The sequence below is a fragment of the Lynx canadensis genome, chromosome X (genome assembly GCF_007474595.2).
Source record: "Lynx canadensis isolate LIC74 chromosome X, mLynCan4.pri.v2, whole genome shotgun sequence".
NCBI lineage: Eukaryota > Metazoa > Chordata > Mammalia > Carnivora > Felidae > Lynx > Lynx canadensis.
This window is the reverse complement of record NC_044321.2, coordinates 6,350,275-6,376,835: the sequence shown is the minus strand read 5'-3', so window position 1 is coordinate 6,376,835 and position 26,561 is coordinate 6,350,275. Positions and strand designations below refer to the sequence as shown.

Here is a 26,561-nt window from a genome sequence, read left to right as displayed (position 1 = left end):
CAGCAACAGGAGGACCACTGGGTCTGCCCTCGATCCCCCAGGAGCGCCTGGGCCAGGTCACTTCATTTGGCTGGGCCTCGGTTTCCTGTTCTTCGGTATGCGGTTAGCAAGGACCTCAAGGAGCTGATGAGAGAAGCAGCTGTGACAGTGACACGGCCGACACACGGTTTTGAATCCAGAGAAGACCACGAACCCGCAGACGCGTTCTTTCTCCACCTCTCCTCATTTGTGCAGTGAGGACACTGGACGAAGCAGTCACTCGCACGCTTTGCAGTCCTGATGCTCTTTCGTGGTGGAACAGAGAGATGTTCACAGACTACGCAAGCAAGGCCTGCTTGAGCACCTGGTCTCAGGCCACGGCCGCCCAGGTGCTGTGAGAGGCGCCATCTTGGAAGACTGGCGTCTCCAAACTGGATGCCTCTCCCCCGGGGGGGGGGGGGGCACACTCTACGGTGCCAGCGCTGCTCTCTCCCCAACTGGGCTGCAAGGCTAATGAGCGCATTCACCTCCAGTCTGCCTGAGACGTAGGACTTCTGGGCTTTCTGCCTCTTCGGCTTTCCTGCAGCTTTTGATGTACGTCTTCTTCCGCCCAAGGGGACGTGCATACCAACAAAGCAGTGGTATCAATGACAGAGACAGAAACACTCAGGACTGGCTCAATGGCAGGTGTGGAAGTTGTTACAAACAACTTCCGAAGAACAGGAAACAGAGGCCCAGCCACATGAAGGGGAATAGAGAGCTTGGTGGCACCTCGATGGAAGGGCTGCGTGAGGGCAAAGCATTAGTGCCCCCGCTGCCTAACCCTCGGCCGGCCTGGAGTCGTTACTGAAGCCAGCAGGCCTGCTGCCTAGGAAGAGGCATCCCCACTACCTCTCTCGACAGCAGGACTTCTCAGCCGTGGCCTGACTGACATCGGAGCCACATCATTCCTTGTCGTGGGGACCGCTGTCCTGTGCCCCACAGGGTGTTGAGTAGCACCCCTGGGCTCCCCCCGCCGGATGCCAGTGGCACCCCCCTCCCAGTCTTGACAGCCCACAGTGTCTCCAGGTACTGCCTGGTTGACCCTGCCATGCTTGAAAACCAGTGACCTGAGGAAGTAACCCTCAAGAGACACTATCTGTGGTCCACTCCCATTTCCGCTCGATTTCGAAACCCAACAGGTACAGAGCTGCCGGTGAAAATCAAGCCACCCTCTCTCTCTACGCGATGGGGTCACAGAATTCAGATAACACACAACGATGCGGACCAGCCACTGAGCTGAAAATATTTCCAAGGAGCAAAAAAGGGTGGGATCATGATAAACTGGGAAAGCTTTAAAATAAGCGCTACGTTTTAGATGAAGCACGCGAGACCTTCAAGAGTAAAGTCCTTTCCATCTTCCTCGTGAGAGAGGGAAACAGCGTGAGCATGAATTGGTCTCGCCCAACTAGGCAATAAAACGAGATTTAAAACAAACCGAGCGCACGTTTTCTGTTTCTTGCCCTCCCCACACCGCTAAACCATACCTCTCTCACAAATGGCTTCCCACACCACTTGAGTTAGCTGTACAGTGAACCATTCTGCCTGCTTAACGTCGGCCTGACGCATCAGCAAAGCCTGCTGGATTATCACTCGCTGGCCCTTAAAAATCCTGATTTGGCAGGGAGACGCAGACACGAACGCCAGGCAGATGTGGGGTTGGTTTTCCGTCTTTAGCTGAAACAGAGACCAAGGGCCCCAATCTGAGGCATCTTTGAAAGCAGAGTCTTTATTAAATACTTAACGAGCCTGGAATACAGACATCCACCCGAAGCCCACGCACGGCACGTTTATTTCGAACTGTCTCGATCGGGGGAAGGCCAAGCCTGGCCCACTGCTTGTATCTGCAGATAAAGTTTTATCGGAATAAGGCCACGCCCACGAGTTGATACATTGTGTGTCACTGCTTGCGTGTGCGCAGCGACGGCAGAGCCAGCCGAGTATCTGCAACAGACAGGCTGGCCCGCGAGGCTGAACATAGTTACAACCTGCAGCTTTATGGGAAAAGGAAGCCAACTTGATCCTGTGTGTGCATGTCTGCACGTGCACATGCGGAAAAAGAAACCTAGATGTTTTTCATTCCTTCCTGCTGTGGACTCAATGTCTGTCTCCCCTCAATCCCTACGTTGAAACCCACTCCGTGAGGCAATGGTGTTAGGAGGCGGGGCCTCTGGGTGGCGATTAGGTGATGAGGGTGAAGTCTTCATGAAAGGGATTAGTGCCCTTCTATCAAAGAGGCCCCCAGAGCTCCTGTGCCAGCTGCCCATCCGTGTGGGGTCCGTGTGGGATCCGGTCATCCCACGGAGACCATCCGCGAAGCAGGTGGCGGGCCCTCAGCAGACACACCTGCCGGTCCGCCGGTGTAGGACGTCCCGTCTACGAACTGTGAGAAAGCAGCCTCTGTGTAGAAGCCACTCGGTCCGCGGGATTCTGCGACCGCAGCCCAAAGGCACGGGGACCCGCTTCCACTGTGCCTGACCGCGTGGAGGTCGACAGCAGCAGACGGGGCCTCCTTCCCGCTGGGCAGTGGCAGACAAAACTGTCACCCTAACGGCACCCATTCGCCACGGGGACTCCGGCTTTCCTGCTCGAAGCAGCTAGAGCCCGCAGGCTGGGCAAGCCCCGCGCCTCAGCAGGCGCCTCGAAGCCCCTCAGACGGTGCTGCGGGGCCGGGGCCATGTCTCCGAGCTTCCCCTGGAAGGCACTGACAGGAAGCGGAGGGGGTGCCTGGGCCGGAAACACGTGGCTGCTCGGCTAGACGATGACCCTGCTTATTCCGGTCTCTTGGTCCAGAATACTGGTTTGTGGGTCTCGAGTGAGGGCGATCTGTCCCCCAGAGGAAGACCTTGGCAATGTCTGCAGATACGTTCGGTTGTCACAGCTGTGCGTGTGGGGCGGGGAGGGTGCTGCTGGCATCTGGCAGGTAGCGACTAGGGACGCTCAGCATCACACAAGGCACAGGACGGCTCCCATGACAGAGTGACGGGGGCCAAATTTCAACAGCCGGAGGTTGAGAAACCCTGCTCTCGAGTACCCCCTGTTCACCGCTCCTGACACCTGCTTATTAGTCACCACGGCTGTGGCCAGGCGTCCTTGCTGCCCAGAGGCGTAGGTCGTCCCCTCAGGAGGAAACGACTGCGGTCTCTCCTGAGATGCCGCGGCCCCTGCACAAAGCACTCTCTGCGTCCGTGCATCTCCCAGCTACCAAGAAGACGCTTCCTGCCTCCAGGAAGCCCATCTGGATTCCCTCCATCACGCACAGAGCAGCCTCCTCGGGGACAGCCCCCGCGGCTCACGGCGGGTTTGTGTCAAGGAAGCTGAAGGAAAGCTAAAAGAAACCACTGGGGCGGATGTAGACGAAGGGTGGTAAGAAACTGAACAAAACGGAGTCCTTGCTATTTTCAGAGTGGAGCTTGACGGAGAAGGACAAGAATTAAGGGCGTAGGTACAACAGCAAAACAGAAGGAAAACGGGTTTTAAAGATGACGGTGCCATACGAGGGGCAGTTCAAACAGCCACCAAAGAGCACTGCTGGGCATACGCACACCTGAAGTGAAAAACTATGACGTTATTTGAGAACAAGAATAAAGGTAACGATATTCGGTGCTTATTACGTGGATTAGCCCTCTCCAAGAATTAGCTCAGAGAACTGGCAGCAGCCCATGAGTTCGTCATATTGACTCCGTGTAAGCGATGGGGGAAACTGAGTCACAGAGCAGGTAAGCGATTCCCCCAAGGGCACGCAGCCAGCAAGTGGCCATCTGACCGACTCCACGCTCTTCACTCACAACACCACACACTCCCGAAACCTCGAAATGATTCAGACAGACTTTAGAAAAGAGGAAGAAGGTCGTCTAGTTCAGCGATACGATTTCTAGTACATCTTTTAGCCAAGTAAGTTGCAAACAAGTTCTATGTTGCAAAAACTAGGCTGAATGCTTTCTGTATTACAAAAAGCAAACAAGGATGAATTGTATCTTTCAGACACACTCCCCTGATGAGAGCTGCCTTTGGAATAAGAGTGACGGCAAACAACCAAAATCAGACGCAGCGAGGGAGGAACGTGGTACTGTTTCTTTGTGCGTGTGAAGTCAGCACTCTTCAGCAGGTGCTACAAGGCCTGGGTCTGCCCTCCGCGGCTCTCTGGCTTCCTTTTCTGACGACCAAACAGGTACAATCAAATGATCTCCAAGGTCTCTTTCAAACCTAAGATTCTGGGTAGAGGGAAAAAGGGACCTCGCCGTCCCATCAAACCCACAGGGCTTTAATTTAAAGAGGTGACTGAGCGGCCACCCAGAGGGGTTCAGGCCATGGAAAGAATGGATCACTTACAAGTCCCGAAAGAAGGGGTCTCACCACACCACACGGGGCCATGTGCAGGGACCGGGAAGCCGCAGAAGACAGAGGACAGGACATTCCTGGGACTACACTTTCACCAGTATAACGGAGAGGCAGTAGCGAGGTGGGGATGTCCCCAGGGGACGGGAAAACAGGCAGTTGAGAGTCTGTGGTTGGGAGGTTTGTAAAACGACTCGAGTGTGCCTGCGAAGGCCGTCCTGTGAGGGACGGGTGAACGGCCTTGGCCGCTGGGAGGGCCCTGTGATTCGGGGGTGCCCGACGGCCACCAGCTAAAGCACGGATCCACTCTCCACGGCTCCGGGGCAGGGATTTTGCAAGAGTCATTCTGAAAACAGAACCAGGGACCGCTCATTTATCATGGAGCACTTCCTTTCCTTTCTTCGAATATCGACATTCCTGTAACATCCCTATCCACGGGGGAATCAGTATTTCCTGGATCGTAAAAGTTTGTGCAACACGACGGCAGCTGTCTGGCAAGCGGCTGTCTTCCTCTCGGGGTGGGGACGGGGGTGACTTAAGGTGGTGGGGGCGGGGCGGGAGCGGACAAAAACAGATGGAAGGGAGGCCAAGGGTCGTGACACGCTAGCTGGGTCACATAAATCAGACACACAAACACACACACGGAGCGAGAAGCTGTCAACACGAAAGGTGACAGAATAAGAAAACACGCACCCTCGCATCTTTGGAAGCTAATTTGCGGCCGGTTCACTTCTCCTGTTTGGGAGTGATGGATTCGTCTCGCCAGACGGTTACATCTGCGGCCCAAGGAGCAATTCTCACCCAACGAAAACCCTACTTTTACCCGTGGTAAAAAGCGCAAAACTATGTGCAGAATTCTTTTGGACTGTGTCTTAATCGCCGCATGTGCTCCTATCAGCTTTACCTTCAACCTCTTTATATATGCATGCGAATGTAACACCACATGTGTGTGTGTATATATGTGTCTATATAAAATCCTCAAGACCGAGCCCTCACCTTCTCTCCCAATTCTCTGACATTCTGCCACAGAAAACTTGAGTGCAGCGAGAACATTTTTATGGGCTGCAGACCTGTTCTAGACGACCCGCACGACATGGAATTTGGTGTAAAATGGACCGTCTTGGATGGCGCCCAAAAGAAATACCAGAAGGACCTCGTTAAAATAGGGTTTCACTTATAACATCTGGCCCGGACCCCAAGGGTGGCGGCTGAGTCCAGCGCGGGCCTCTGACCAGTGCAGACCGTGAGGCCTGCCAAGATTTTAATATCCTCTCAACATGGGAAACATCCAGGAGGGGAAAGCATTAGTCAGGTTATAAACGAAGGTTGTTACTTCCTCCCAACAACTGGTTGGGGCAGAGGCGGCCCCGAGAGCGGCTCACAGAGCCGCCTGCGCTCAGCCTTCCGGAGTGTCGTGGGACCTCCAGGTGCAAACATACCGCCTGCTGGCAACCCCAGCCCCCGCGAGTCTGAACCCTCGTGGATTTGTTATTTGGAAATTGGGAAACAGACGAGCACAGAAGCCAAGCCAGAGATTTGTAATGGAGAGCGTCATTAAAAATTACAAAAAAAAAAAAAAACGAAAAAACTTATGGGGGCACCTGGGTGGCTCAGTCGGTTGAGCGTCCGACTTCAGCTCAGGTCATGATCTCGCGGTCCACGAGTTCAAGCCCGGCATCAGGATCGATGCCGTCTCTCTCTGTCCCTCCCCACACGCTCCCTCTCTCTCAAAAATAAATAAACATTTTTAAAAATTTTTTTAATTTTTTAAAAAATTATGACGTGGGGAAAACACAGAGAAAGCAATCTGGAAGACAGAGGAAATAACTCACATAACTACACTTGAATAACTAAACCTGATACAACCAGTGTTCTCATGTAGGAGAATTTCTTCCAGCCCCCTTTGTCCCTGCAAATTAGTCTGTATGTTAATTCTTACGATCGCAGAATTCCGCGTTCCTGCTTCTTTACCTAACGCAATGTAAGCACGTCCCCTGGTCGCTAAGTGGACTTGACGGCCACCATTTGGACAGATTCTCCATGTTCCCCCGTCCTTTGCTCCCACAACCTCCAGATTTACTGTCAAAGACGAATCCATGGCTTCCCCACGGACAGGGCTCCAGCCTTCAGCCGCCTGGCGCTCAGCTGCCGAACCACCTTCCCAGTCCTTTCTGGTCCTTCCTCTCATTCTGCATCCTTTGTCGCCCCCGGCAAGGGGGTCCTCCTCCCCGAACCCTCAGGGCCTTCTTCAAGCCAGCCTCTTGACTGTGCTCGACGCGTCCTCCTTGGCTTGCTCACAGAACTGTAGCTCAGGTCGCAGCTCCAATGCCACCTTCTCTCCGTGTGCTTTCCTGGGGTCCTGGGGTCCCTTCGCGTGCACCTCCGGTGTTAACATTTATCAGCCTCTGACAGGCGACCGTTAACCAAAACAAGCCTCCGTCCTCATCTGTGCGTCCACACTCGGACATAGGTAGGGCAGTACCGCTAACAAAGGACAGGCCCTCGGGAGGAGGAACCGAAAATCATGCCAACTGCTCTATTCCAGGACATCAAGGCCTCCCTGATGGCATCCAGACCTCTGATGTTATCCCAAACTCACTCGCATAGCACAGGGGTGAACACTTTCAAATCTAAGTTCTTTTTAAAATTTTTTTTTTTTAATTTTTTTCGTTTATTTATTTTTGGGACAGAGAGAGACAGAGCATGAACGGGGGAGGGGCAGAGAGAGAGGGAGACACAGAATCGGAAACAGGCTCCAGGCTCCGAGCCATCAGCCCAGAGCCCGACGCGGGGCTCGAACTCACGGACCGCGAGATCGTGACCTGGCTGAAGTCGGACGCTTAACCGACTGCGCCACCCAGGCGCCCCTTTAAAATTTTTTTTAATGTTCATTTATTTTTCAGAGAGACAGAGCTTGAGCGGGGGAGGGGCAGAGAGAGAGGGAGACACAGAATCCGAAGCAGGCTCCGGGTTCTGAGCTGTCAGCACAGAGCCCGACGCGGGGCTCGAACCCATGAGATCATGACCTGAGCCAAAGCTGGACACTGAAGTGACTGAGGCACCTGGGTGCCCCGTAAAATCTAACTTATTTATTTTAACATGTATCACGCAAATGCGACTATAGGCACATCTCAGGAACGGTTTCACCTTAAGGAAAATATTAATAAATGTTAATAAAGCGTGGTAAAAATGAGGCGCAGACAGCTGAGGCTGGGAAATATGCACGTCGACGTGGGAGGGCGCAAAGGTCTGCAGAGGGACAGAGACGTACGGAACGTGCACCACACGCACGGGGGGCTGCAGGGGAGAGGCGGAAGGAGTGCCCGCGTTCTCTGCGGGGTCTTGTATAGAAGCCAGCACACGACATCCTGGCGGCCAGGTCTGGCCCCTCACCTGCTTCTGTACAGAAAGGTGCCCTGGACCACAGCTGCTGTCATGTGCGTATCTGCAATGTCTGCTTGGGTGCCAGAAAGACATGAGCAGCTGGGCCAGAGACTAAGCTCCAGAGAACGTTCTCTCCGCCCTGATCTAGGGGAGAGACCTGGATGAGAGGGCAGGGCCGAGAAGGGCCGAAGAAAGCGAGCCTGGATCCCACAACTTGTTTTCTGAGGCCGGCAAAGCCCAAGACCCAAACCTGACGAGGACCCTGGGCAAGGACCTTCACACCCCAGCCCCTCTCCCTCGGGTAACCGCGAATATACCAGACCCAGCATTAACACACCAGATTCGGCAATACGGAGAAAGGACGACATGTCCAGGCCAGGCGGGGCCCATGCCAGGAATGCAGGCTTTCACGTCAGCAAGCGAATCGGTGAATTCCCCACAGTAACAGAGTCAAGAAAAATCATTCAAGAGAGGAAGATTCAGGAGCCAGATGGCCCGCTCCGAGTGCTGCCTCTGTGACTTCCCAGTGAGGGGCCTGGGGCCAGGGGCTGCCTCCTTGGGGCACTGGTTTTCTCACCTGTACACAGAAACGAAGCTGCACCTGCTTGCTGGGGGTTAAAGGTTTTCTCAGTCAAGGGCTTAGAATCCCGCCTGACACAGTGACTGTGCCCAGGAACGTCGGCTCAGTTGCTACAATGGAGCCGTGACGACGGGGACAGGAGCACCGCCGGCAAGAAACGCGGAGTGGCCGGCTGGCAGACAAGCGGGTGACAGAACAGACAACGGAGGCAGGAGAGAAGATACGAGGGGAAGCTGGCAGACAATCCCTGGAGGGGAGGTCCGTGGTCAGGATGCGGCAATGGCGGTCGGCGGGATGGCATCAGGACGTGCCTGGCAGCGTGCAGCCGAAACGCCAGCGTGGAAGGCAAGAGAGGCTGGGGTGCCCAATGCAGAGCTTGGGGTGCACGCCAGGACTTGGGGAGAAAGCAGCGGGCTGACTTCAGACACAGATGCGGGAGGGAAGGGAAAGGACGTCACCTTGGGGTCAGTGGCATCTACGAAGCAAGACAGCAGCGGCGGCCCCGGTAAAGTGACATTCAGTAACTCGGGAGAGAAGGGACAGTGTCGCGGCCAACACTGCGTACGACCTGCTTGTCTGTGTGGAAGGAAGGACGGGAACGGCAGGAAGTTGGCGGCAAATAAAATACATGAAGGCTGGGCACGTTTCAGGTCCCATCGGAGCTTCAGAGGGGGCAGGCGTTAAATGTAATGGTGTCTCAACTCTGAAGACAGGCACCTTGCTAAGTGGCTGTTACGTCTCCGCGAAAAAAGGGAACTTGAACCATCCCAGACTTCTTCACGAAGTCACAGCACACACCTCATGGGCACCTTCAAAAGAATCAAAGGGTGGTGGTTTTGGGTTTTTTTTTTTAATGTTTGTTTTATTTTTGAGAGAAAGAGACACAGAGCATGAGCAGGGGAGGGGCAGAGAGAGGGAGACACAGAGTCTGAAGCAGGCTCCGGGCTCCGAGCTGTCAGCCCAGAGCCCGACATGGGGCTCGAACCCACGAACCGTGAGATCGTGACCTCAGCCGAAGTCGGACGCTTAACCGACTGAGCCACCCGGGCGCCCCAAGACAATTTACGTTCTTTTTTTTTTTTTTAATTTTTAATGTTTATTTATTTTTGAGAGAGACAGAGCGCGAGCAGGGGAGGGGCAGAGAGAGAGGGAGACACAGAACCCAAAGCAGGGCCCAGGCTCCGAGCTGTCAGCACAGAGCCCGACACAGGGCTCGAACCCACACACCGCGAGATCATGACCTGAGCCCAAGTCGGACGCTTAACTGACTGAGCCACCCAGGCGTCCCCTAAAGGGCTTTTTTGATGTTAATACCAATGGAAATTGTTTGGCAATATTGAGCAAGATACACATTTAAACAAGTGTAACTTACTTAAAAAAATTTTTTTAATGTTTGTTTATTTTTGAGAGAGAAAGAGAGAGACAGAGAGACAGAGAGGAACAGGCAGAGAGAAGGGGAGACACAGAATCTGAAGTAGGCTCCAGGCTGTCAGCACAGAGCCCGACGCGGGACTCAAACCCACAAACCGCAAGATCATGACCTGAGCTGACATCAGGTTCTCAACTGACTGAGCCACCCAGGCGCCCCTAAACAGCTATAGCTTATAAACAATCAAGCGATTTTCATTCTTTTTAAAGTGATTTTCATTCTAATTAGGCTTTTCCCCCTCTAACAAATCTATGAGCACAAGAATGGCAAATTTTGAATCTTAGCTTCTATGCACAAATTAGAACAGTAAACTCAGCAAGGACGACACAACTCAAATTGCACGGGAACCGGGGTGGTCGTGATGTGATTATGAACGTCTGGGACACAGGAAAGACCAAGTTCACGATTCCACTTTGTCACTCTGAGTGGCCTTTTGACCAAACCAAAAGAACAGTCTCACAAAACAAATACACTTGTTGAACGAAGAGAAACTCCTCTGCAGCTATCAGCATTCCAAGAGGTTTGTAATACAACAATTCACACGCACGGGGGTGTTAGGCGGAGGCCCTCCAGACTGTATCGTGCAAAGGAAACACGGAGGTGCTTTACATGGTGGAGGAGTGTGAATTATGGATGCCCCAAAGCTGGCTAGGGGAACGTTTTATTCTTTTCTATGGAAAAGGCGTGGGTATCACATTCTCCAGCTACTTACCCGCCCCTACGTTTTCCAGTTGGTTGTTAATCAAAGTACGACATACACGCCGATTCAGAAATGACAGATATGGGTCCACAACCCAGCTTTAAACTCCGGGACGGTGGCGGGATGAACAGCCACCTATCTGCCAAGGTTTCCTTCTGTCCCTCTCAGCAGGTGCTGCTGGCTCACAGGACGGCTGCCCAGTGAAAACCCTGCACGCCCAAGCTCGTGTGCTCAGGACACTTCACAGGTGTCATCGCACATGCCAGGAGAGTTAAGTGCCACTGAGCACATCCATGGGGACAGCACATCTGTACGTGTGAGCTTACCTTATGCTGGGCCACGCCACACGCACTCTTCCCTTCTTTTTTTTTTTTTTTTTAATGTTTGTTTTTGAGAGAAAGAGAGAGACAGAGAGCATGAGCAGGGGAGGGGCAGAGAGAGAGGGAGACACAGAGTCCGAAGCAGCTCCAGGCTCGGAGCTGTCAGCCCACAGCCTGATGTAGGGCTTGAACTCTCGAAATGCAAGATCATGACCTGAGCTGAAGTTGGACACTTAACTGACTGAGCCACCTAGGCGCCCCTTCCCTTTTCTGATGCCAATCTGTTTCTTTCTCCCCTCAGCTTTACGGAGATATAAGGGACATGTGACATCCTGTCAGTTCAAGGCGTACAATATGATGACCTGATACACACAGACACTGTGAAACGATTACCACAATCGGGTTGGTTAGGACCTCCATCACGTCATAGGGTTACGTTGATCTGGTGTGAGGAGAACGTTTACGGATTTAGTCTCTTAGTAACTTCCAAATATAACAATACACTACTGTGAACCATAGTCACCGTGCTGTACATTATGACCTATGTCTTTTTGCTCCAATGAACTGCGAGCATAACTATTACGAAGCCCTGTGAACCCTCTTAGCGAATCGCAGTCTGAGGGTGGTCGTGGGACCCCCAGAGCACCAACACAAAAGCACTGCTCACGTCCACGGCGAATAGCAAGCAGGAGCTGTTACCGTTTCGCAGGACTTCAAAAGTCCTTTTGCTCGCTAGTGATATGGACAGATTATTCAGGTCTTCTTTATTTACTATGTGATGAAACTAACAGTTGCCTTTATTATTTCTAAAGCAAAGGCTACCATTCCCTCAAAGAAACACTTGCCTTTACTGTTTCAGAAAGATCCTCTTTTTAAACAGGGACACACATTAGCAATGTAAAAGAGCCACTGCAGTCAAAATATATTTTTAGAGACTCAGCTGAACAATAAGCCCTGAACTTTTGTTTAAATGAAGATAGCTGAACCATTTTCAAATGATTTCCCGAATCTGTGCAAACGTGTCTTGCATAAGAAGGCATTCCACGGTTCTAAGAAACACAGTGGAGCCCAGCGGATAATTTGTCAGCTGCCAGGATTACAGTGGGCAAAGCTGCTTAATCATTTCTGTAGACAGAATTATTCACAAATATTAAGAGTAGCACCCTTTTCCTGGTTATGTAACCTCTTCAAGGGGAGACAAAAAAAAAAAAACTTAAAAAAAAAATCGGGTGGAAAGGCAGCTACTCCCAACTATTTTATTATCTGCTAGAGAATGCTTTGGCAGACTTTTGCCTTCCTCAAGGGCAAAAATACCCTGGAAAACTTTAATAAAAGCAAGGACTGCATTTTGCTCATTGTTAAAGTCTATTTGAGTTCTAAAGCAGAAGGAATCAAAATACAGCCCAAGAAGATAAAGTGTGAAGAAATGAGAATTCCATTTACACTCCATTTACTAATAAAAGCAGTCGGGGTGGGGGTGGGGCGCCTGGGTGGCTCAGTCGGTTAAGCATCCAACTTTGGCTCAGGTCATGATCTCACAGTTTGTGGGTTCGAGCTCCACGTCGGACTCTGGGCCGATAGCTCGGAGCCTGGAGCCTGCTTCGGATTCTGTGTCTCCCTCCCTCTGCCCCTCCCCTGCATATGCTCTGTCTCTCTCTCTCTCTTTGGCTGTGACAACAGAGGGGTGGGGAGAGTTGTTGGCACCTAGTGAGTGGAGGCCAGGGAGGTGCCGGGTCCGATGCCAAACGGCCTCTCGTGACAATTACCCAGGACGAGCCAGCCAGGGAGGCAAGTCATACGGTGCCCACCCAAGTTTGCTGATTCCCAAGGATGCAACAATTTGAGCTGTGTAAGAGACAACTACTCTTCCCCTTCAGATGACTTTTCAGGATTCTGTTCCCAGAAGACTCGGAGGGTTTGTGTGGCCATCCAGTTTCAAACGACGATGGCCATTATCCGAATCCGTCATACGAAAGAACGTCCCCGTCAAAGCCTGGGTCCATGGCGTGGCCAAATGACCTGAGCAATTTAATTAACACGTCTTCGCTGTCTCTTGGTCACTGACCTCTCTCTCTCTCTCTCTCTCTCTCTCTCTCTCTCTCTCTCTCTCTCTCACACACACACACACACACACACACACACACACACACACCCGCAGATAATGGGAAGGGCAAAATGATGTTTTTGGTTTATTTTGGATGTTGATAGTTTGGAAATACCGTGGAGTCAGGAAAAGCTGCAAAAATGGTCGAATCCCGTGTTCCGTGTCACCCTGCCTCTCCCCAGTGGTGACGTCTTATCTTGCTGTGCTACAATCTCAAAACCAACACGACTTCTTGTTGCCTGGTCACTAGACTGCAAACCTGACCTCCACACGTGTGTCCACATGCACGATCACCGCCACGGTCGAGACACAGAGCTTCTCCATCAGCACAAGAGAACTCCCCCAAACTACCCTTTTTGCTACGTCTACAGACTTGTCATTTTAAGTTCGGTAAGTAGAACCATCCGGAATACGGCGTTCCGATACTGGCTTGCATGAGCCAGCACATCTCCCTGGTGAGGCATCCGGGCTGTGGCACGTACCCACAGCACATCCCTCCTCATTGCCGAGAGAGCCCCCAAGGTGGGCAGCTGCATACAGTCTGCTTAGCCAGCCGCCCGCCAGGGCACATCTGGGACGTTCCAGGATACCGCTATTATGAATTCAGCTGCTATTTTCTGTTTTTTAACGAACTGGGTTTTGTCAGACAGCAATCTAGCTTACAAATGACACTGTGTGCGCCAAGGACCCGTTCCAAACTCCTAGAGTTCTGTTAAAAAGCCCTTCGGGGATGCCTGGGTGGCTCGGTCAGTTAAGCATCTGACTCCCGGTTTGGGCTCAGGTCATGATCGCATAGTGAGTTCAAGCCCTGCGTTGGGCTCTGCGCTGGCGACGTGGAGCCTGCTTGGGATTCTCTATCTCCTTCTATCTCTGCCCCTCCCCCACTCATGCTGTCTCTCTCGCTCTCCAATAATAAATAAACTTAAAAAGTCTTTAAAAGGCCCTTAGGGGCGCCTGGGTGGCGCAGTCGGTTAAGCGTCCGACTTCAGCCAGGTCACGATCTCGCGGTCCATGAGTTCGAGCCCCGCATCAGGCTCTGGGCTGATGGCTCGGAGCCTGGAGCCTGTTTCCGATTCTGTGTCTCCCTCTCTCTCTCTGCCCCTCCCCCGTTCATGCTCTGTCTCTCTCTGTCCCAAAAATAAATAAACGTTGAAAAAAAAAATAAAATAAAATAAAAGGCCCTTAAATGTGGTATCGTCAGTGTGGAATTCAAGTGGCTTCCTCACTTTCTGTTGAGATTCCAAACTCTGAAACAATCTATACATGAAACTTCTCACCTATAACATGGTGACTTATTACAAAATTGTGGTAAGATACACGTAACACAGAATGTACTGATTTTGCCATTTCTGAGTGCACAGGTCAGTGGCATTAAGTACTCTCACACTGCTTGCAAACACCCCGAGCGCACAACTCCAGAACCCTGTCATCTTCCCAGACTGTCCGCATGGAACACTAAGTCCCCACTTTGCCCTCTTGGCCCCCCGTAACCTGTGTCCTACTTTCCGTCTCTATGACTTTGACGGTTCAGATACCTCACGTTAGCAGACCATTAGCACAGTTATCGGTCTTGTGTCTGGCTTATGTCACTCACCATCATGGCCTCAAAGTCCGTCCACTCTGTAGTAGGCGTCAGAACGACCCCCCTTTGGTCAGGCTGAGTCACATTCTATAGCGTGCACACAGCACATTCTGTTTATCTGTTCACCCCGTCCATGGACACGGGGGTTGCTTCCACAGTGATTTTCTAAAAGAGCATTCTGGGGCGCCTGGGTGGCTCAGCTGGTTGAACCTCAGACTCTTGCTTTCAGCTCAGACCATGATCTCACAGTTTGTGAGTTTGAGCCCCGCACTGGGCTTTGCGTTGATGGCACAAAACTGGCTTGGGATTCTCTCCCTCTCACCCTCTCTCTCAAAAATAAACAAACATTAAAAAAAGAGAACATACTACTGCACCCCTAAAGGGAGGAGCTCATCTCTACAGGAAGATAGCACATCTTCCCAGGACATTCTCCAACACCCCTCCTGCTATAAGCTCATAAACCTGAGATGCTGAGTGGGGACAGAAATGACACTCAATATGAACTGCTCACTATCTTTAACCAAACAAGATTCTAATAAAATTGGAATCCTGGCGCTCTCTCTTATCCAAACAGGCTTCTTTCCTGACCTGATCCCGGGAAGCGGCTGTGTGCACACGCATGATTTTTAAACGGCTCCATAATCTTTCTGGAAAGTAAAAGTTTTTCTGTGTGTTTAGGACAGAACCACCTTTAGCTTTGTGCCGGGGCTCGCGGTTGAGAGAAAACGCCACCTAAGCAATACTCACTCTCCTCTTATGTCCTAACCACACTGACATCATAGACGGGCAGCGGGGACACAAAAGGGTGCCTGCCACCTGGCCAGGGAATCTTTATCATCGGTCTTGGCCTAGAAGCTCCATGAAATGAGTGAGAAATGGCATCTGAGTTCTACTGTCAACCTTGAAAGTCTGAGTACATAATAGTTCCCTATCCTTCTTGGCTGACACACACCCTAAACTATGTAAGGACGATATGCAAATAGAGAACCATGCGTATGTTACGTAAGTCAGAGGAAACACGCCTAATTCTACGTAGCTAGTCAACACGTGTGCAGATACGGCTGTTGAGGAAAACAGAACCCGTCTAAGATGCAGTCTTTCATTGCAGGAAACCGTCAACGCTCCCGTCTGCATGGATTGTGACGTTAACGGAGACGAGAAACACGTATAATAAACCAGCCTCTCGATGACAAATCCTGACGAATCAGGAAAGAAGTTCCGTGTATAAGGAGTCTTCAATCCTATCTGAAACGCTTCAGAATGAAGAACGAAGTTCATCTTCCTGGTGATTTGGGATATCTATCCATTTTTACCACCTACCGTAGTGATAAGTTCCTTTTATTGCCTGAAACGTTTACAAGGACAGCCCTTGGGGCCGCACGGCCTGCTAACGTAGCCGCAGGGACAAAACGCTGTGTCACCTGCATTTCTCTTCCAGCAGCAGAACCGCCACCGCGGTCGGCGACTGGTTTTGTGAAGCGTCTGCCCGTTCTCTGTGGCCCGTTCTCTGACGACGGTCACAAAACTCGAGGTGGGGAAATACCTGAATCCACACCCGGAGCGTTTCAGTGCCTGCCCTGCCCAGGGCCCCATCTGCAGGAACGCCGCTCTCTGCCCGGAGGCACGCACAGATGGACACACGCCCAGCCCAGACGCCCAGCCGTACCCACCGGCCGGCTGGCCAGGCTGCAGACTTTTCTATCTTTATGCGTGAAGTTACGATGCTGAAGGAGGAGAAGGTTGTGCACTGTGATGCTCTCTCGCTCAGCAGTTCTGGGTGAAAGTCACTGGCGAAAACCGTGACCCCGTGCAGGTTCAAGAAGGCTACTTTAAACCCAAAGAGGAAGCTTCACCTGTGTCCCGCACGTATGTCTGCCGGGGCTAATGTCCGTTTACCGAGTTCCCAGGTAGCCCTGCAGCCCTGATCAAATCTGTAAAACGACCGACATTTCTCAAGTGCTTTGCTGCCCAGCGAGACGGAAGAGGACGCAGCAGCGGCTCCTCATCACCTTCAGCCTCCACTTAGCAAGGGGTCTGCAATCCCACGCCTAGATTCTCACCCCAGAGAGACGAAAACCTACGTTCACACGAAAACACTGTATGCAGATGTCTCCGGTTGTTTCAGCCGTGATGGGGAAAAGCTGGCGACGACTCAAACGTTCTTCAACGAGAGACGGACGAGCCAACTGCTACGCGGTCTTAAAACGGAACACTACTCACCACGGAGAACCACCGACCAGGGCATCCGACAGCGTGACCGAATCTCCCTTGTGTTACGCGGACTCTGAAGGCTACACCCCCTACCATTTCATCGACCCGACGTTCTCACGGAGGCAAAACTACGTGCACAGGAAACTGAGCGCTGGTCGCCAGGGGCTGTGGTGGGGACACGGCTGGGTTACCGAGGGGCCCGGGGGACTTTTTGGGGGTGATGGACTTTTCTCCGATCTCAATTGTACTGCTGTTTACGTGACCAGAAACGTTTGGCAAAAGGTGCAAACCTGTACTTTAGAAAGGGTGAATTTTAGCGCATGAAAACTATACCTCCGTTAAAAAAATAAAACAGGGGCGTCCGGGTGGCTCAGTCAGTCGAGTGGCTCAGTCGGTTTCATCTCGGAGAAAATATTTTCTTTACAATTTGGACTTTGGAATGAAGCAAAAGAGGAAACACTTATGCTTACAAGGACTCACTGAATTCTCCCACTTTCCACACGGAGCCGGAACACATGCCAGCCTCCCACACTGGGTTCAGAAAAAAGCAGGGGCAAACAAGCCCAGATTCATCCAGGATCTGGAGACGCTGCTCACAGAAGCCCGGGCAGCCTGAGACCCTCGCAGGGCTCGCTCCCTGCCTCTATCTGGCTCAGAGCGTGAAGCGGGCCTAGGGCTGGGTGGGACGGCGCCCCGCCATCGTCTGTGTCTCTAACGATGGCCCAGACAGCAAGAGTGACCGCACGATTAACCCCCACGAGGCAGGGGCTGGCGGAGTCTCACCCCTCGGAGCGGGACTGCCGTAACTCGGGCAAAGGCTACCTCGGCCACTTGGGTGCTGTGGCTGACAATTCACGTTTCTCACTGCTTAACTTAAAAGCCCTCCTGCCTGAGGAGGTACGCTTCACTTGGTGAAGCGTCTCGGTCTTGCTTTTGGCTCACGTCACGATCTCGCGGTTCACAGGTTCGAGCCCCGAGTCGGGCTCTGCACTCACAGCCCACTGACAGCAAGGACCCTGTTGGGGATTCTCGGTCTCCTTCTCTCTGCCCCTCCCCTGCTCACATTCTCTCTCTCTTCCAGAAATAAACATTTAAAAAGAACAATTAAAAATAAATAAATAGATAAAAGCCTTGCTTACCAACCAGCACTTCCGTCCTTCAGGGAGCCCGGAAGCCACTACCGTGAGATGTCACAAACCAAGAGTATCTATGGAGTCCTTTCCTGGGCAAGGCCCCTGCTTCAGACAACCAACGACGGTAACAAGGACTCTCCGTGTGCCTTGACGGTCCCGGGATATTCCTCTGGGCCTGGAATCTACCTCCTCGCTTCCAGGTGAGGGCCAGGGAAGATCTAAGAGGATCTCAGTTCTGCCGCTCGTGGGCAGACAAACGAGGTAAGCCCATTCTGGGGACTCTTTCCCGAGTCTGAAGTCACGTGACCTGGGTTCTCACAACAAGGAAGGGATCATCTTCAATACACTGCCTTCCTGCCATCGGGGAGACAAATATTCCTTTGGGGATTCACAGCATCCTCACCGATACAGAGGATCCGGGACAGAAGCTGCTGGAGACGGGAGGGCCAGGAACGCTGTCCACTGGCTCGACACCGAGAAGGCGGGCTCTCCCCTGTGGCTCAGGTGGCCGGGACTAGGAGCAACCGTGGTTCTGGGAACTTGTCCCTCACTGCACCCATGAAGGTGGGCTGGAACCTGGTGGGTCTGTCCCCGTGCAGTGAGGCTAAGAGCACACAGACCAGAGAACTAGCTGTCTATCTCACTGTAAAGCCATCCCCTGACCACCTCCTCCCTCCCTCCCCTGCACCCGCCTTCTTCCACACAAGGCCTAAGGATGGGACCCTGCTGCACGAGAGGGGTTCTCGGAAACAGAGAACCTCCTGGAGTGTTCTGGCAGGGAAAGCTGGATGGGTAGGTGTGGAGGAATGAGTCACCTATGTTCACACAGGACTTATTTTTGAGTTGCTGGAGGTACGTGGGGGAGAGCAGAGATGCCCGAAGGAGACGTATGCTCAAGGGGTGTGTTTTCTCCCCAACCCCCCCCACCGTTTTAATGTTTATTTATTTTTGAGAAAGAAAGAACATGAGCAGGGGAGGGGCAGAGAGAGAAGGAGACAGAGAATCTGAAGCAGGCTCTACGCTGCCAGCACAGAGCCCGACGTGGGGCTTGAACCCACAAACCATGAGATCGTGACCTGAGCCGAAGTCGGATGCTCGACCGGCTGAACCACCAGGCACCCCCAACGCCCCAACCCCGATTCTGCAGCTAGAAAGGAGACACTGGAAGGTTGAGAGGGTGCTCTCTGCACTTGATGGGCCCTCAATCAATACGTGCTTCATCAAATCTTTAGAATTTGAAATGAACATATAGAATGACCCCAAAAGGAACACTTGAATGTGGCATTTCTTCTCTCCCTGCTTTTGAACTTGTCCTTATGGGAGGACTCGGGTCAAGTCCAGGCCTTGTGGTCACGAAGCTCAAGCATGGCTTTCTTAAATACCCACGCGACATGTGGGACGGTCGGTAAGGATTGTGACGGAGAGGACGGGCGTTCACAGTTGTGACATAAAACCCACCCCCGTGATATCCTATCCATCCCGTCCCCCAACTCCCTTCCTCAGTTGCCTGGTTACGGAAGCTTTAGCCACAAACAGGAGCCGCGTGTAAACACACACACGAAAAGGAAGTGTGGCCTTTCTGGGGCAGGGATGGTTTCTGTGTTTATGCAAAGAGGCCAGCAGCTCTCTTGCTGGAGTGCCTCGGGCCCCAGGGACCAGCCAACCCAGAACCCTAGCCCCAGGCTACACTTAGGTATCTCTCCCACACTGTTTATTCATGCTGAAGTTCAGCTCGAGGTTTTACCACATATTCTGACTATATCTTCGTGCAGAGGGGTTTTAAAAGAAAGACATCTTGGGGGCGCCTGGGTGGCTCAGTCGGTTGAGCCTCCGACTTCGGCTCAGGTCATGATCTCGCAGTCCATGAGTTCGAGCCCCACGTTGGGCTCTGTGCTGACAGCTCAGAGCCTGGAGTCTGCTTCGGATTCTGTGTCTCCTTTTCTCTGCCCCTCCCCTTCTCATGCTCTGTCTCTCTCTCAAAAAGAAATATACATTAAAAATTAAAAAAAAACAAAGAAAGGCATCTCGAATTCAGAATTCAATGCTGGAAGTCGACAGGAAAGCACGTGGCTCTGAGAGTGTATCTGCTGTGTCACAGGAGAGCACCTGTGCTCAGGTGAGCAGTGCCCCACAGTAAGGTAGGAGATCGGTGCTAGTGACTTCCCCAATCCCCGGGGCTGAGGTCATACACGTTTTATCAATTTCTGTCACACTATGCCTGGGACCAGCTACTCCAAGTGACCCAATCTACATGGAGAAAGAGTGTGCACCTTCCCTGGAAAGTGCCAGTTGGGGGCCCGAGGCACAGATATCCAGGCTTGGACGGGGAGAGGGGTTTGTTCTATGATGCCACGTGTCCAGTGAACTCCAGTACTATGGCCCAGGTTCACCACTTTTGCACGGGAAGGGGACGCTCGTGGGGGTAAATAACTTGTTCAAGGCTCAGAGCCTGAGCCACGTGGTCTGGATGCCACACCTTGCAGGCCGACTGAGGAAGAGCCAGGACCCAGGGGCTCACATGCCGCTTGCCCCTCGCTCTTGTCCGTGTGTCTTTGGAAGGTGGAGGCTCGGGAACTGGTTTCCGTCTTGAAAGACCAAGTCGCGGAACATAAACGATAGGATATCAAGCGTAAGAGGCTCAAACACGTGCCAAACCAAGAGTTAGGGGCTGAAGTGATCCCGCCCCAAATTCCTAAGTCAGTCCTAAGCCCTGGTCCACCTCAGAAAGTGACCTTATCCGGAAACACGGTCGCTGCAGATGTTATGCTAAGATGGGTTCTTACTGCACCACAGGGAGGCCCTAATCCAGGACGGCTGTTTCCAAAAGGAGAGAATCTCGGAAGGAAGATTTACAGAAAGGAGAAATCTGACCAATTTGGACAGGGGTGGAGGCACACAGGGAGAGGCCGTGTGACGACAAAGGCAAAGACGGCCAGCAAACCACCGGAAGCTGGGAGACAGGCATGGAAGAGACTCCCTCGGCGGCTTCAGAAGGAACCAAGGCTGCCCACACCCTGATTTTGGACTTTGGTTCCCCAGAAACGTGAGACAACGTATTTCTGTTCAAGCCGCCCCGGTCCGTGGTACTTTGTTACAGCAGCCGGGGCAAACTAATACATCTGTACGCCCACTGCTTAGGAAGCCATCGCAGACACAGCAAATGCAAAAACCAGGAGGGGCAGTTACCACTGAAGAGAGAGAGGGGACGACAGAGGAGGGTCGCACACAGGCGCCAACTCGCGTACCGGAAGGGGTAGGATGTCCTCCACGAACGTCGTCGTGTACGTCTCGAATGAAGTATTTTAAAGTTCGGAAGACAATATTCATTTTTAGAAATTCATTAAAAACCGAATAACGTGAATTTAAGAAGAATTCAGACTCTTGAGAATTCAAAAAAGCACCCACAAGCAACCCACGACACTATGGTGAGGCTCCGCTGTGTGGGGCATCTGCGACATTGAGGAATGGGGGGGGATCCACGCTCTGAGGCATCACAGGGCTCCTCAGAGGACTGTGGCTGGCCTGTGACAAAGCCCGGCCAGACCCCGGGCCTCGGGTGCTTGTCAGCCCCTCCCCCACTCCCGGAGGATAGCAGACGCTACTCACAAGGTCCACTGTGTCTGCGGGGAACACGTATCTGCCCAGGCCTTTGCTTACCGCCGAGTAACATCTTGGTCCTAATCAGAAGTGCTGGAAGAAACCGGAACTACTCCCACGTTTTGGGAAACTGACAACGGTCCATTTGGGGGAGTGGTTCAGGGGCTCAACAGATCACTGGTTCCAACTCTGAGAGGTTCAGAGACAGACACATCGTGACGACAGACTGGTCCACAAACGCCCTCACCGTGCAGGAAGCCAAGAGCCGCCGCTCCCTCCGCTACCCCACTCTCGACGTCCATCCCAACTGCTCTTGACCTTAACTCCAATCTGATCTCACCCGGACAGAAATATCAAGGGAAGAAAAGAACGCGCTCCCCACCCCATCCCGGGAACGGGGCGGCCCCGGAGCCTTCTCTTTTTCAACTCTCTTAATAAGAACGTCGTTTGTTTGCTCTTCTTTTCCTACGGCCTGGTTTTCCGGCCCAACCGTTGGTAGACGTGCACGTGGCATGTTGAAGAGGACTCCCCTGCCGACAGACACCCAAGCCTCTTACCTGACTCCTGGAGGTAGCGATACACCAGGAAGTTCACCTCGTCGCTGGTTATGCTCATCTTAGCCTCACCTCGCGGAGACGAGGTCTTCACGATGCGGGAGCCGCCCTCTGTTAGACGACAGGAGAAAGTGGAGAGAGAGTGTTGAAACACTGCCTGTATTTGTGTCACTGCATCTCGCTGAGACAACTAAAGAAATAACACCCGTGATGTGACGTTATAACCATGAAGGTAATTATAACTTTGTAATAATATACGTCAATATACACGCATCCGGGACGAATGTTTCAAAAAATTAAAAAAACGAAAGAAGTGTTGGTGTATTTTACAAGGCTGGGAGGGTCAGGCACAAACCACACTGATGGGGACAAATTCAGGGGCAACAGATAATGGAAACAAAATCTGACTTATTTTTTTTTTAATTTTTTTTTTAACATTTATTTATTTTTGAGACAGAGAGAGAGCATGAACAGGGGAGGGGCAGAGAGAGGGAGACACAGAATCCAAAACAGGCTCCAGGCTCTGAGCGGTCGGCACAGGGCCCGACGCGGGGCTCAAACTCACGGACTGTGAGATCATGACCTGAGCCGAAGTTGGACGCTTAACCGACCAAGCCACCCAGGAGCCCCCCGACTTATTTTTTTAATGCTTATTTATTTTGAGAGAGTGAGAGAGACAGGAAGAGAGAGAGCGCGTGCACACAGGAAGGGGCAGAGACTGAGAGCGAGCGAGCGAGCGAGCAGCCCAAGCAGATTCCGTGCTGCCAGCACAGAGCCCGACTTGGGGCTCAGTGTCACAACGGACTGTGAGGTCATGACCTGAGCTGAAACCAAGAGTCAGACCCACTGAGCCCCCCAGGCGCCCCACGAAGCCCAACTTTTTATTCACTAAAAATCACGTGTGTGCTGCGTACATGACAACGTACTTGGTAATGAGCATGACTGTGTTCCTGAGGTGCATTCTGATGGACGTGGTCAGATAGAACACTACACGCTTTTCCAGAGACACAGAAGATGCCTGAGCAGACTAGAAGTCATGTCAACACCCCTAGGGCAGGTAACGACATTGACTGGATCATACCTGTTGTTCTAGAAAAACGATTCATCAAAATACCCTTCACTTGCCGAGTTTAAGCGATAAGCTGATAGTCGCTCTGCGTATGGGCCCGTCCCTAGCACGGAGAAGTAAACCAATCGTGAATGAGGAGTAAAGGGTGCACGTCCACTTGACGTCATTTCTATGAAGAAGCCACGTCTCGGGACACTGGCGCATGGACAAAGAGGAACTCCAACTTTTGTATGTTGTCACAGAGCTCACCGCATTGGTCTGGCAGAGACCTCCGGACAGCTGGAAGGCAGGTGGAAACTTGGGGGCGGGATGGAGGGACGGGCAAGCTCCAAACGCAGATGCAGCCCAGCCACCACGTTGTCCACAATCCCGTGAGACCCTGAGCAGAGGACCCAGCAAAGGCGTGCCTAGACTCGGGATAAGCAATGTGTTGTTTCTGGCCGTTGCACCCGTGGCAACAGGCAGCAGAAGACAAACAACATGACTGCCTCTTGGGTTATTCCAATTCTCACTGTAGTTACCAGAATTTTGCCACTCAAAAAATGCTTATGTTGGGGCGCCTGGGTGGCTTAGTCGGCTGAGCGTCCAACTTCGGCTCAGCTTGTGATCCCGTGGTTCGTGAGTTCGAGTCCGGCGTCGGGCTCTGTGCTGATAGCTCAGAGCCCAGGGCCTGCTTCAGATTCTCGATCTCCTCTCTCTGCCCACCCCCACCTTGCACTCTGTCTCTGTCTCTCACAAATGAATAAAAAAGTTGATTTTTAAAAATGCTTATGTTTAGTTAATTTGGTGATATTCTGTGCTTCTGTATATACTGAAGAGAAAATCTGACAGCCGAAATACAGATCTGTCCTGAGATTTGTTTGAATTCTGGGAAATTCACTCATAAGACAGCATTAGGAAAATATGAGAGGCTAAATAAAAAAACTACGAGATCGGAGCATAACCAAATGAAACAAAAAACATTACTGAGGGGAGACAATGTAAACAATAACAAAATCGTGCGCCACACAAGGCTAACACTGAACGGACTTTTGCTGATGCTGAGCTGACGTTGAGCGGGGCAGTAATGAGTCAGTTACAATGATGAATTCACTATGTGCTCAAAGGTGGGGCCACTGGCAGGTGATTAGGTCATGAGGGTGGGGCCCTCATGAATGGGATTAGCGCCCTTATATGTTAGAGACCCCCAGAGAGCTCTCATCCTTCAGCCAAGTGAGGACACAATGAGCAGACATCATGGAGGAAACAGGAAGTGGGTCCTCACCCGATCCCAAATCTGCCAGTGCCTGGATCTCAGACTTCTAGCTCCCAGAGCTGCGAGCAATAAACGTGACGTTTAAGCTGCCCCATCTGTTGTGTGTTGCCACAGCAGCGCGAAATGACTCAGACACCACCCCGAGTCACGTCGTTGTTTATTCTGTCACGTTGGGTGCTTAGAAATAAGTAAACTCTGGGGCGCCTGGGTGGCTCGGTTAGTTGAGCGCCCAAGCCTCAATTTTGGCTCAGGTCACCGCCCCGCAGGCGTGAGGTCTTGAGCCCTGCATCGGGGATCCCCACCCAGCGTGGAGGCTGCTTAACGTTCTTTCTCTCTCTGTTGCTCTCTTTCCCTCTCTCTCTCTGCCCTTCCCCCCCCCCCCCCCCAACAAAGAAAGAAGCAACATCTAATCATCAGGCTCTCAATGTCAGCATTTTAGATATGCAGAGCCAGAGGATTCTGTTATGGGGCTGTGCTGTGCACCGGAGGCGGCTGCTGAGTGTCCTCTCTGGCCTCCACCCGCTAGATGCCAGCACCAGCTCCCACCCGCCACGGTTCTGACGATCAAAAACGTCTCCAGACTTGGCCAAATGGTCCGAACTGCAAAAGTGCTGCTGGTCGAGAACACGCCTGGAGAAGAAAACCCAGCACGTCGTGTTTGCAATGAAAATGAAAACGCACGGACAGAGTCGTACGCCGTGTGCCGCTAGCTCACAGGTGTCGCTTAAGGACGCGGCCAAGCCCCCGCAAGAGATCGCTGAAAACGCAGCCTAAGAGCTGGGCTTTTTCTAACAGGCTGCGTCCAATCTTCCCACAAGATCACCAGTATGTTCATCAGAAAGCGAAACGCGGAGTTCTTCCTTCAGCAGTCGGATCTCTTTTGGTTTCTACGGAGAAAGTGTTTCCAGATGATGCACCTTCAAGAAGCCGCTTCTCGTTCCCCAGCCCCAAGTGTCTGCTAAACACACGTGTCTGCACATGTGACCGCACAGGACCGCGGAGCAGGGGACACGACATCCGTAAGACACCAGGGACCGGGGGCAATTTTTGTCAGTCCGCTCCTCTTTCTCTTTACGCGCCATCCTCAGACTTCCTATCATGGACCAATTTTTCTAAGTTTATAAGTTAGGATAAGGCTTTCCCAACACAGTGTTAACTTTTTAAAGGCTTTTGGACTTGCAAGCAGCAGAGAAAAGAAAACAGAAACCAGCCGTGGCCTGCAAGAGAACCAGGTGAAATGTCACTTGGTCAACGAGACTTGCCCTATGTCCCCCCAACTGCTCTACCTGAGCTATACAGTTTAATTAAAAAAAACAAAAAACAAAACACCACCCCAAAAACCCTAGTAACTGGGGGCGGCTGGGTGGCTCAGTTAGTTAAGCATCCAACTCTTGATTTCGGCCCAGGTTATGGTCTCATAAGGTTGCGGGACTGAGCCTTATGTCGGGGTCTGCGCTGAATGTGGGGCCTGCTCAAGATTCTCTCTCCCTCGGCCCCTCTCCCGTTCTCTCTCTAAAAAAAGCAAAACAAAAGAAAAACAAATCCTAGTAGCTGGATCAATTACCCTAGACACAACTGAACACCCAACTAGCTTTTAAATGATTGTTTCTTCGGGGCGCCTGCCTGGGTGGCTCCATCAGCTGGGCAGCCGACTCTCGGTTTCGGCTCAGGTCACGATCGCACGGTTTGTGAGTTCGAGCCCTGTGGTGGGCTCTGTGCTGATGGTGTGGAGCCTGCTTGGGATTCCCTCTGTCCCTCCCTTGCTCACACAGGCCCTCTTTCTTTCTTTCTATCTCTCTCTCTCTCTCTCTCTCTCTCTCTCTCTCTATATATATATATATATATATATACATACACACACACACACATAAATGTATAAAAATTAAATGACTGTTCCTTTAATTCTTTTTAATGTTTATTTTTGAGAAAGAGAGAGTGCAAATGCAGGAGGGGCAGAGAGAGAGAGAGAGAGAGAGAGAGAGAGAGAGAGGGAGGGAGGGAGGGAGACACAGAATCTGAAGCAGGCTCTGAGCTGTCGGCACAGAGCCTGATGCAGGGCTCAAACTCGGGAACAGCGAGATCATGACCTAGGCCGAAGTCAGACACTTAACCAACTGAGCCACCCAGGTGCCCCTATTAAACGTTTCTTTTAAAACCTAATGAAAAAAAAAAAAAAAAAGAATTTACAGTAACCAGTAAAACGTGCATATATATTCTTAGACTATTCAATACAAACATGAGAACACTCTCTGAACTGACCATAAACCTAGCAGCAATATTCGGTCCA

General features: G+C 51.9%; 1 protein-coding gene across 3 annotated transcripts in view; it reads right to left on the bottom strand.

Annotated features, from left to right (window-relative positions):
• The window catches only part of TBL1X (transducin beta like 1 X-linked), a 236,089-nt gene that overhangs the window by 32,642 nt on the left and 176,886 nt on the right, over window positions 1-26,561 (bottom strand). For 2 of the 3 annotated variants that reach the window (XM_030305258.1, XM_030305257.1), the window contains one exon: window positions 21,954-22,061. In XM_030305258.1, coding sequence (XP_030161118.1) covers window positions 21,954-22,011 — 58 coding nt within the window. In that variant the 5' untranslated portion in view covers window positions 22,012-22,061. Of the gene's footprint in view, window positions 1-21,456; window positions 21,586-21,953; window positions 22,062-26,561 lie in introns of those variants that run through there. The other variant, XM_030305260.1, reaches the window with a different exon arrangement.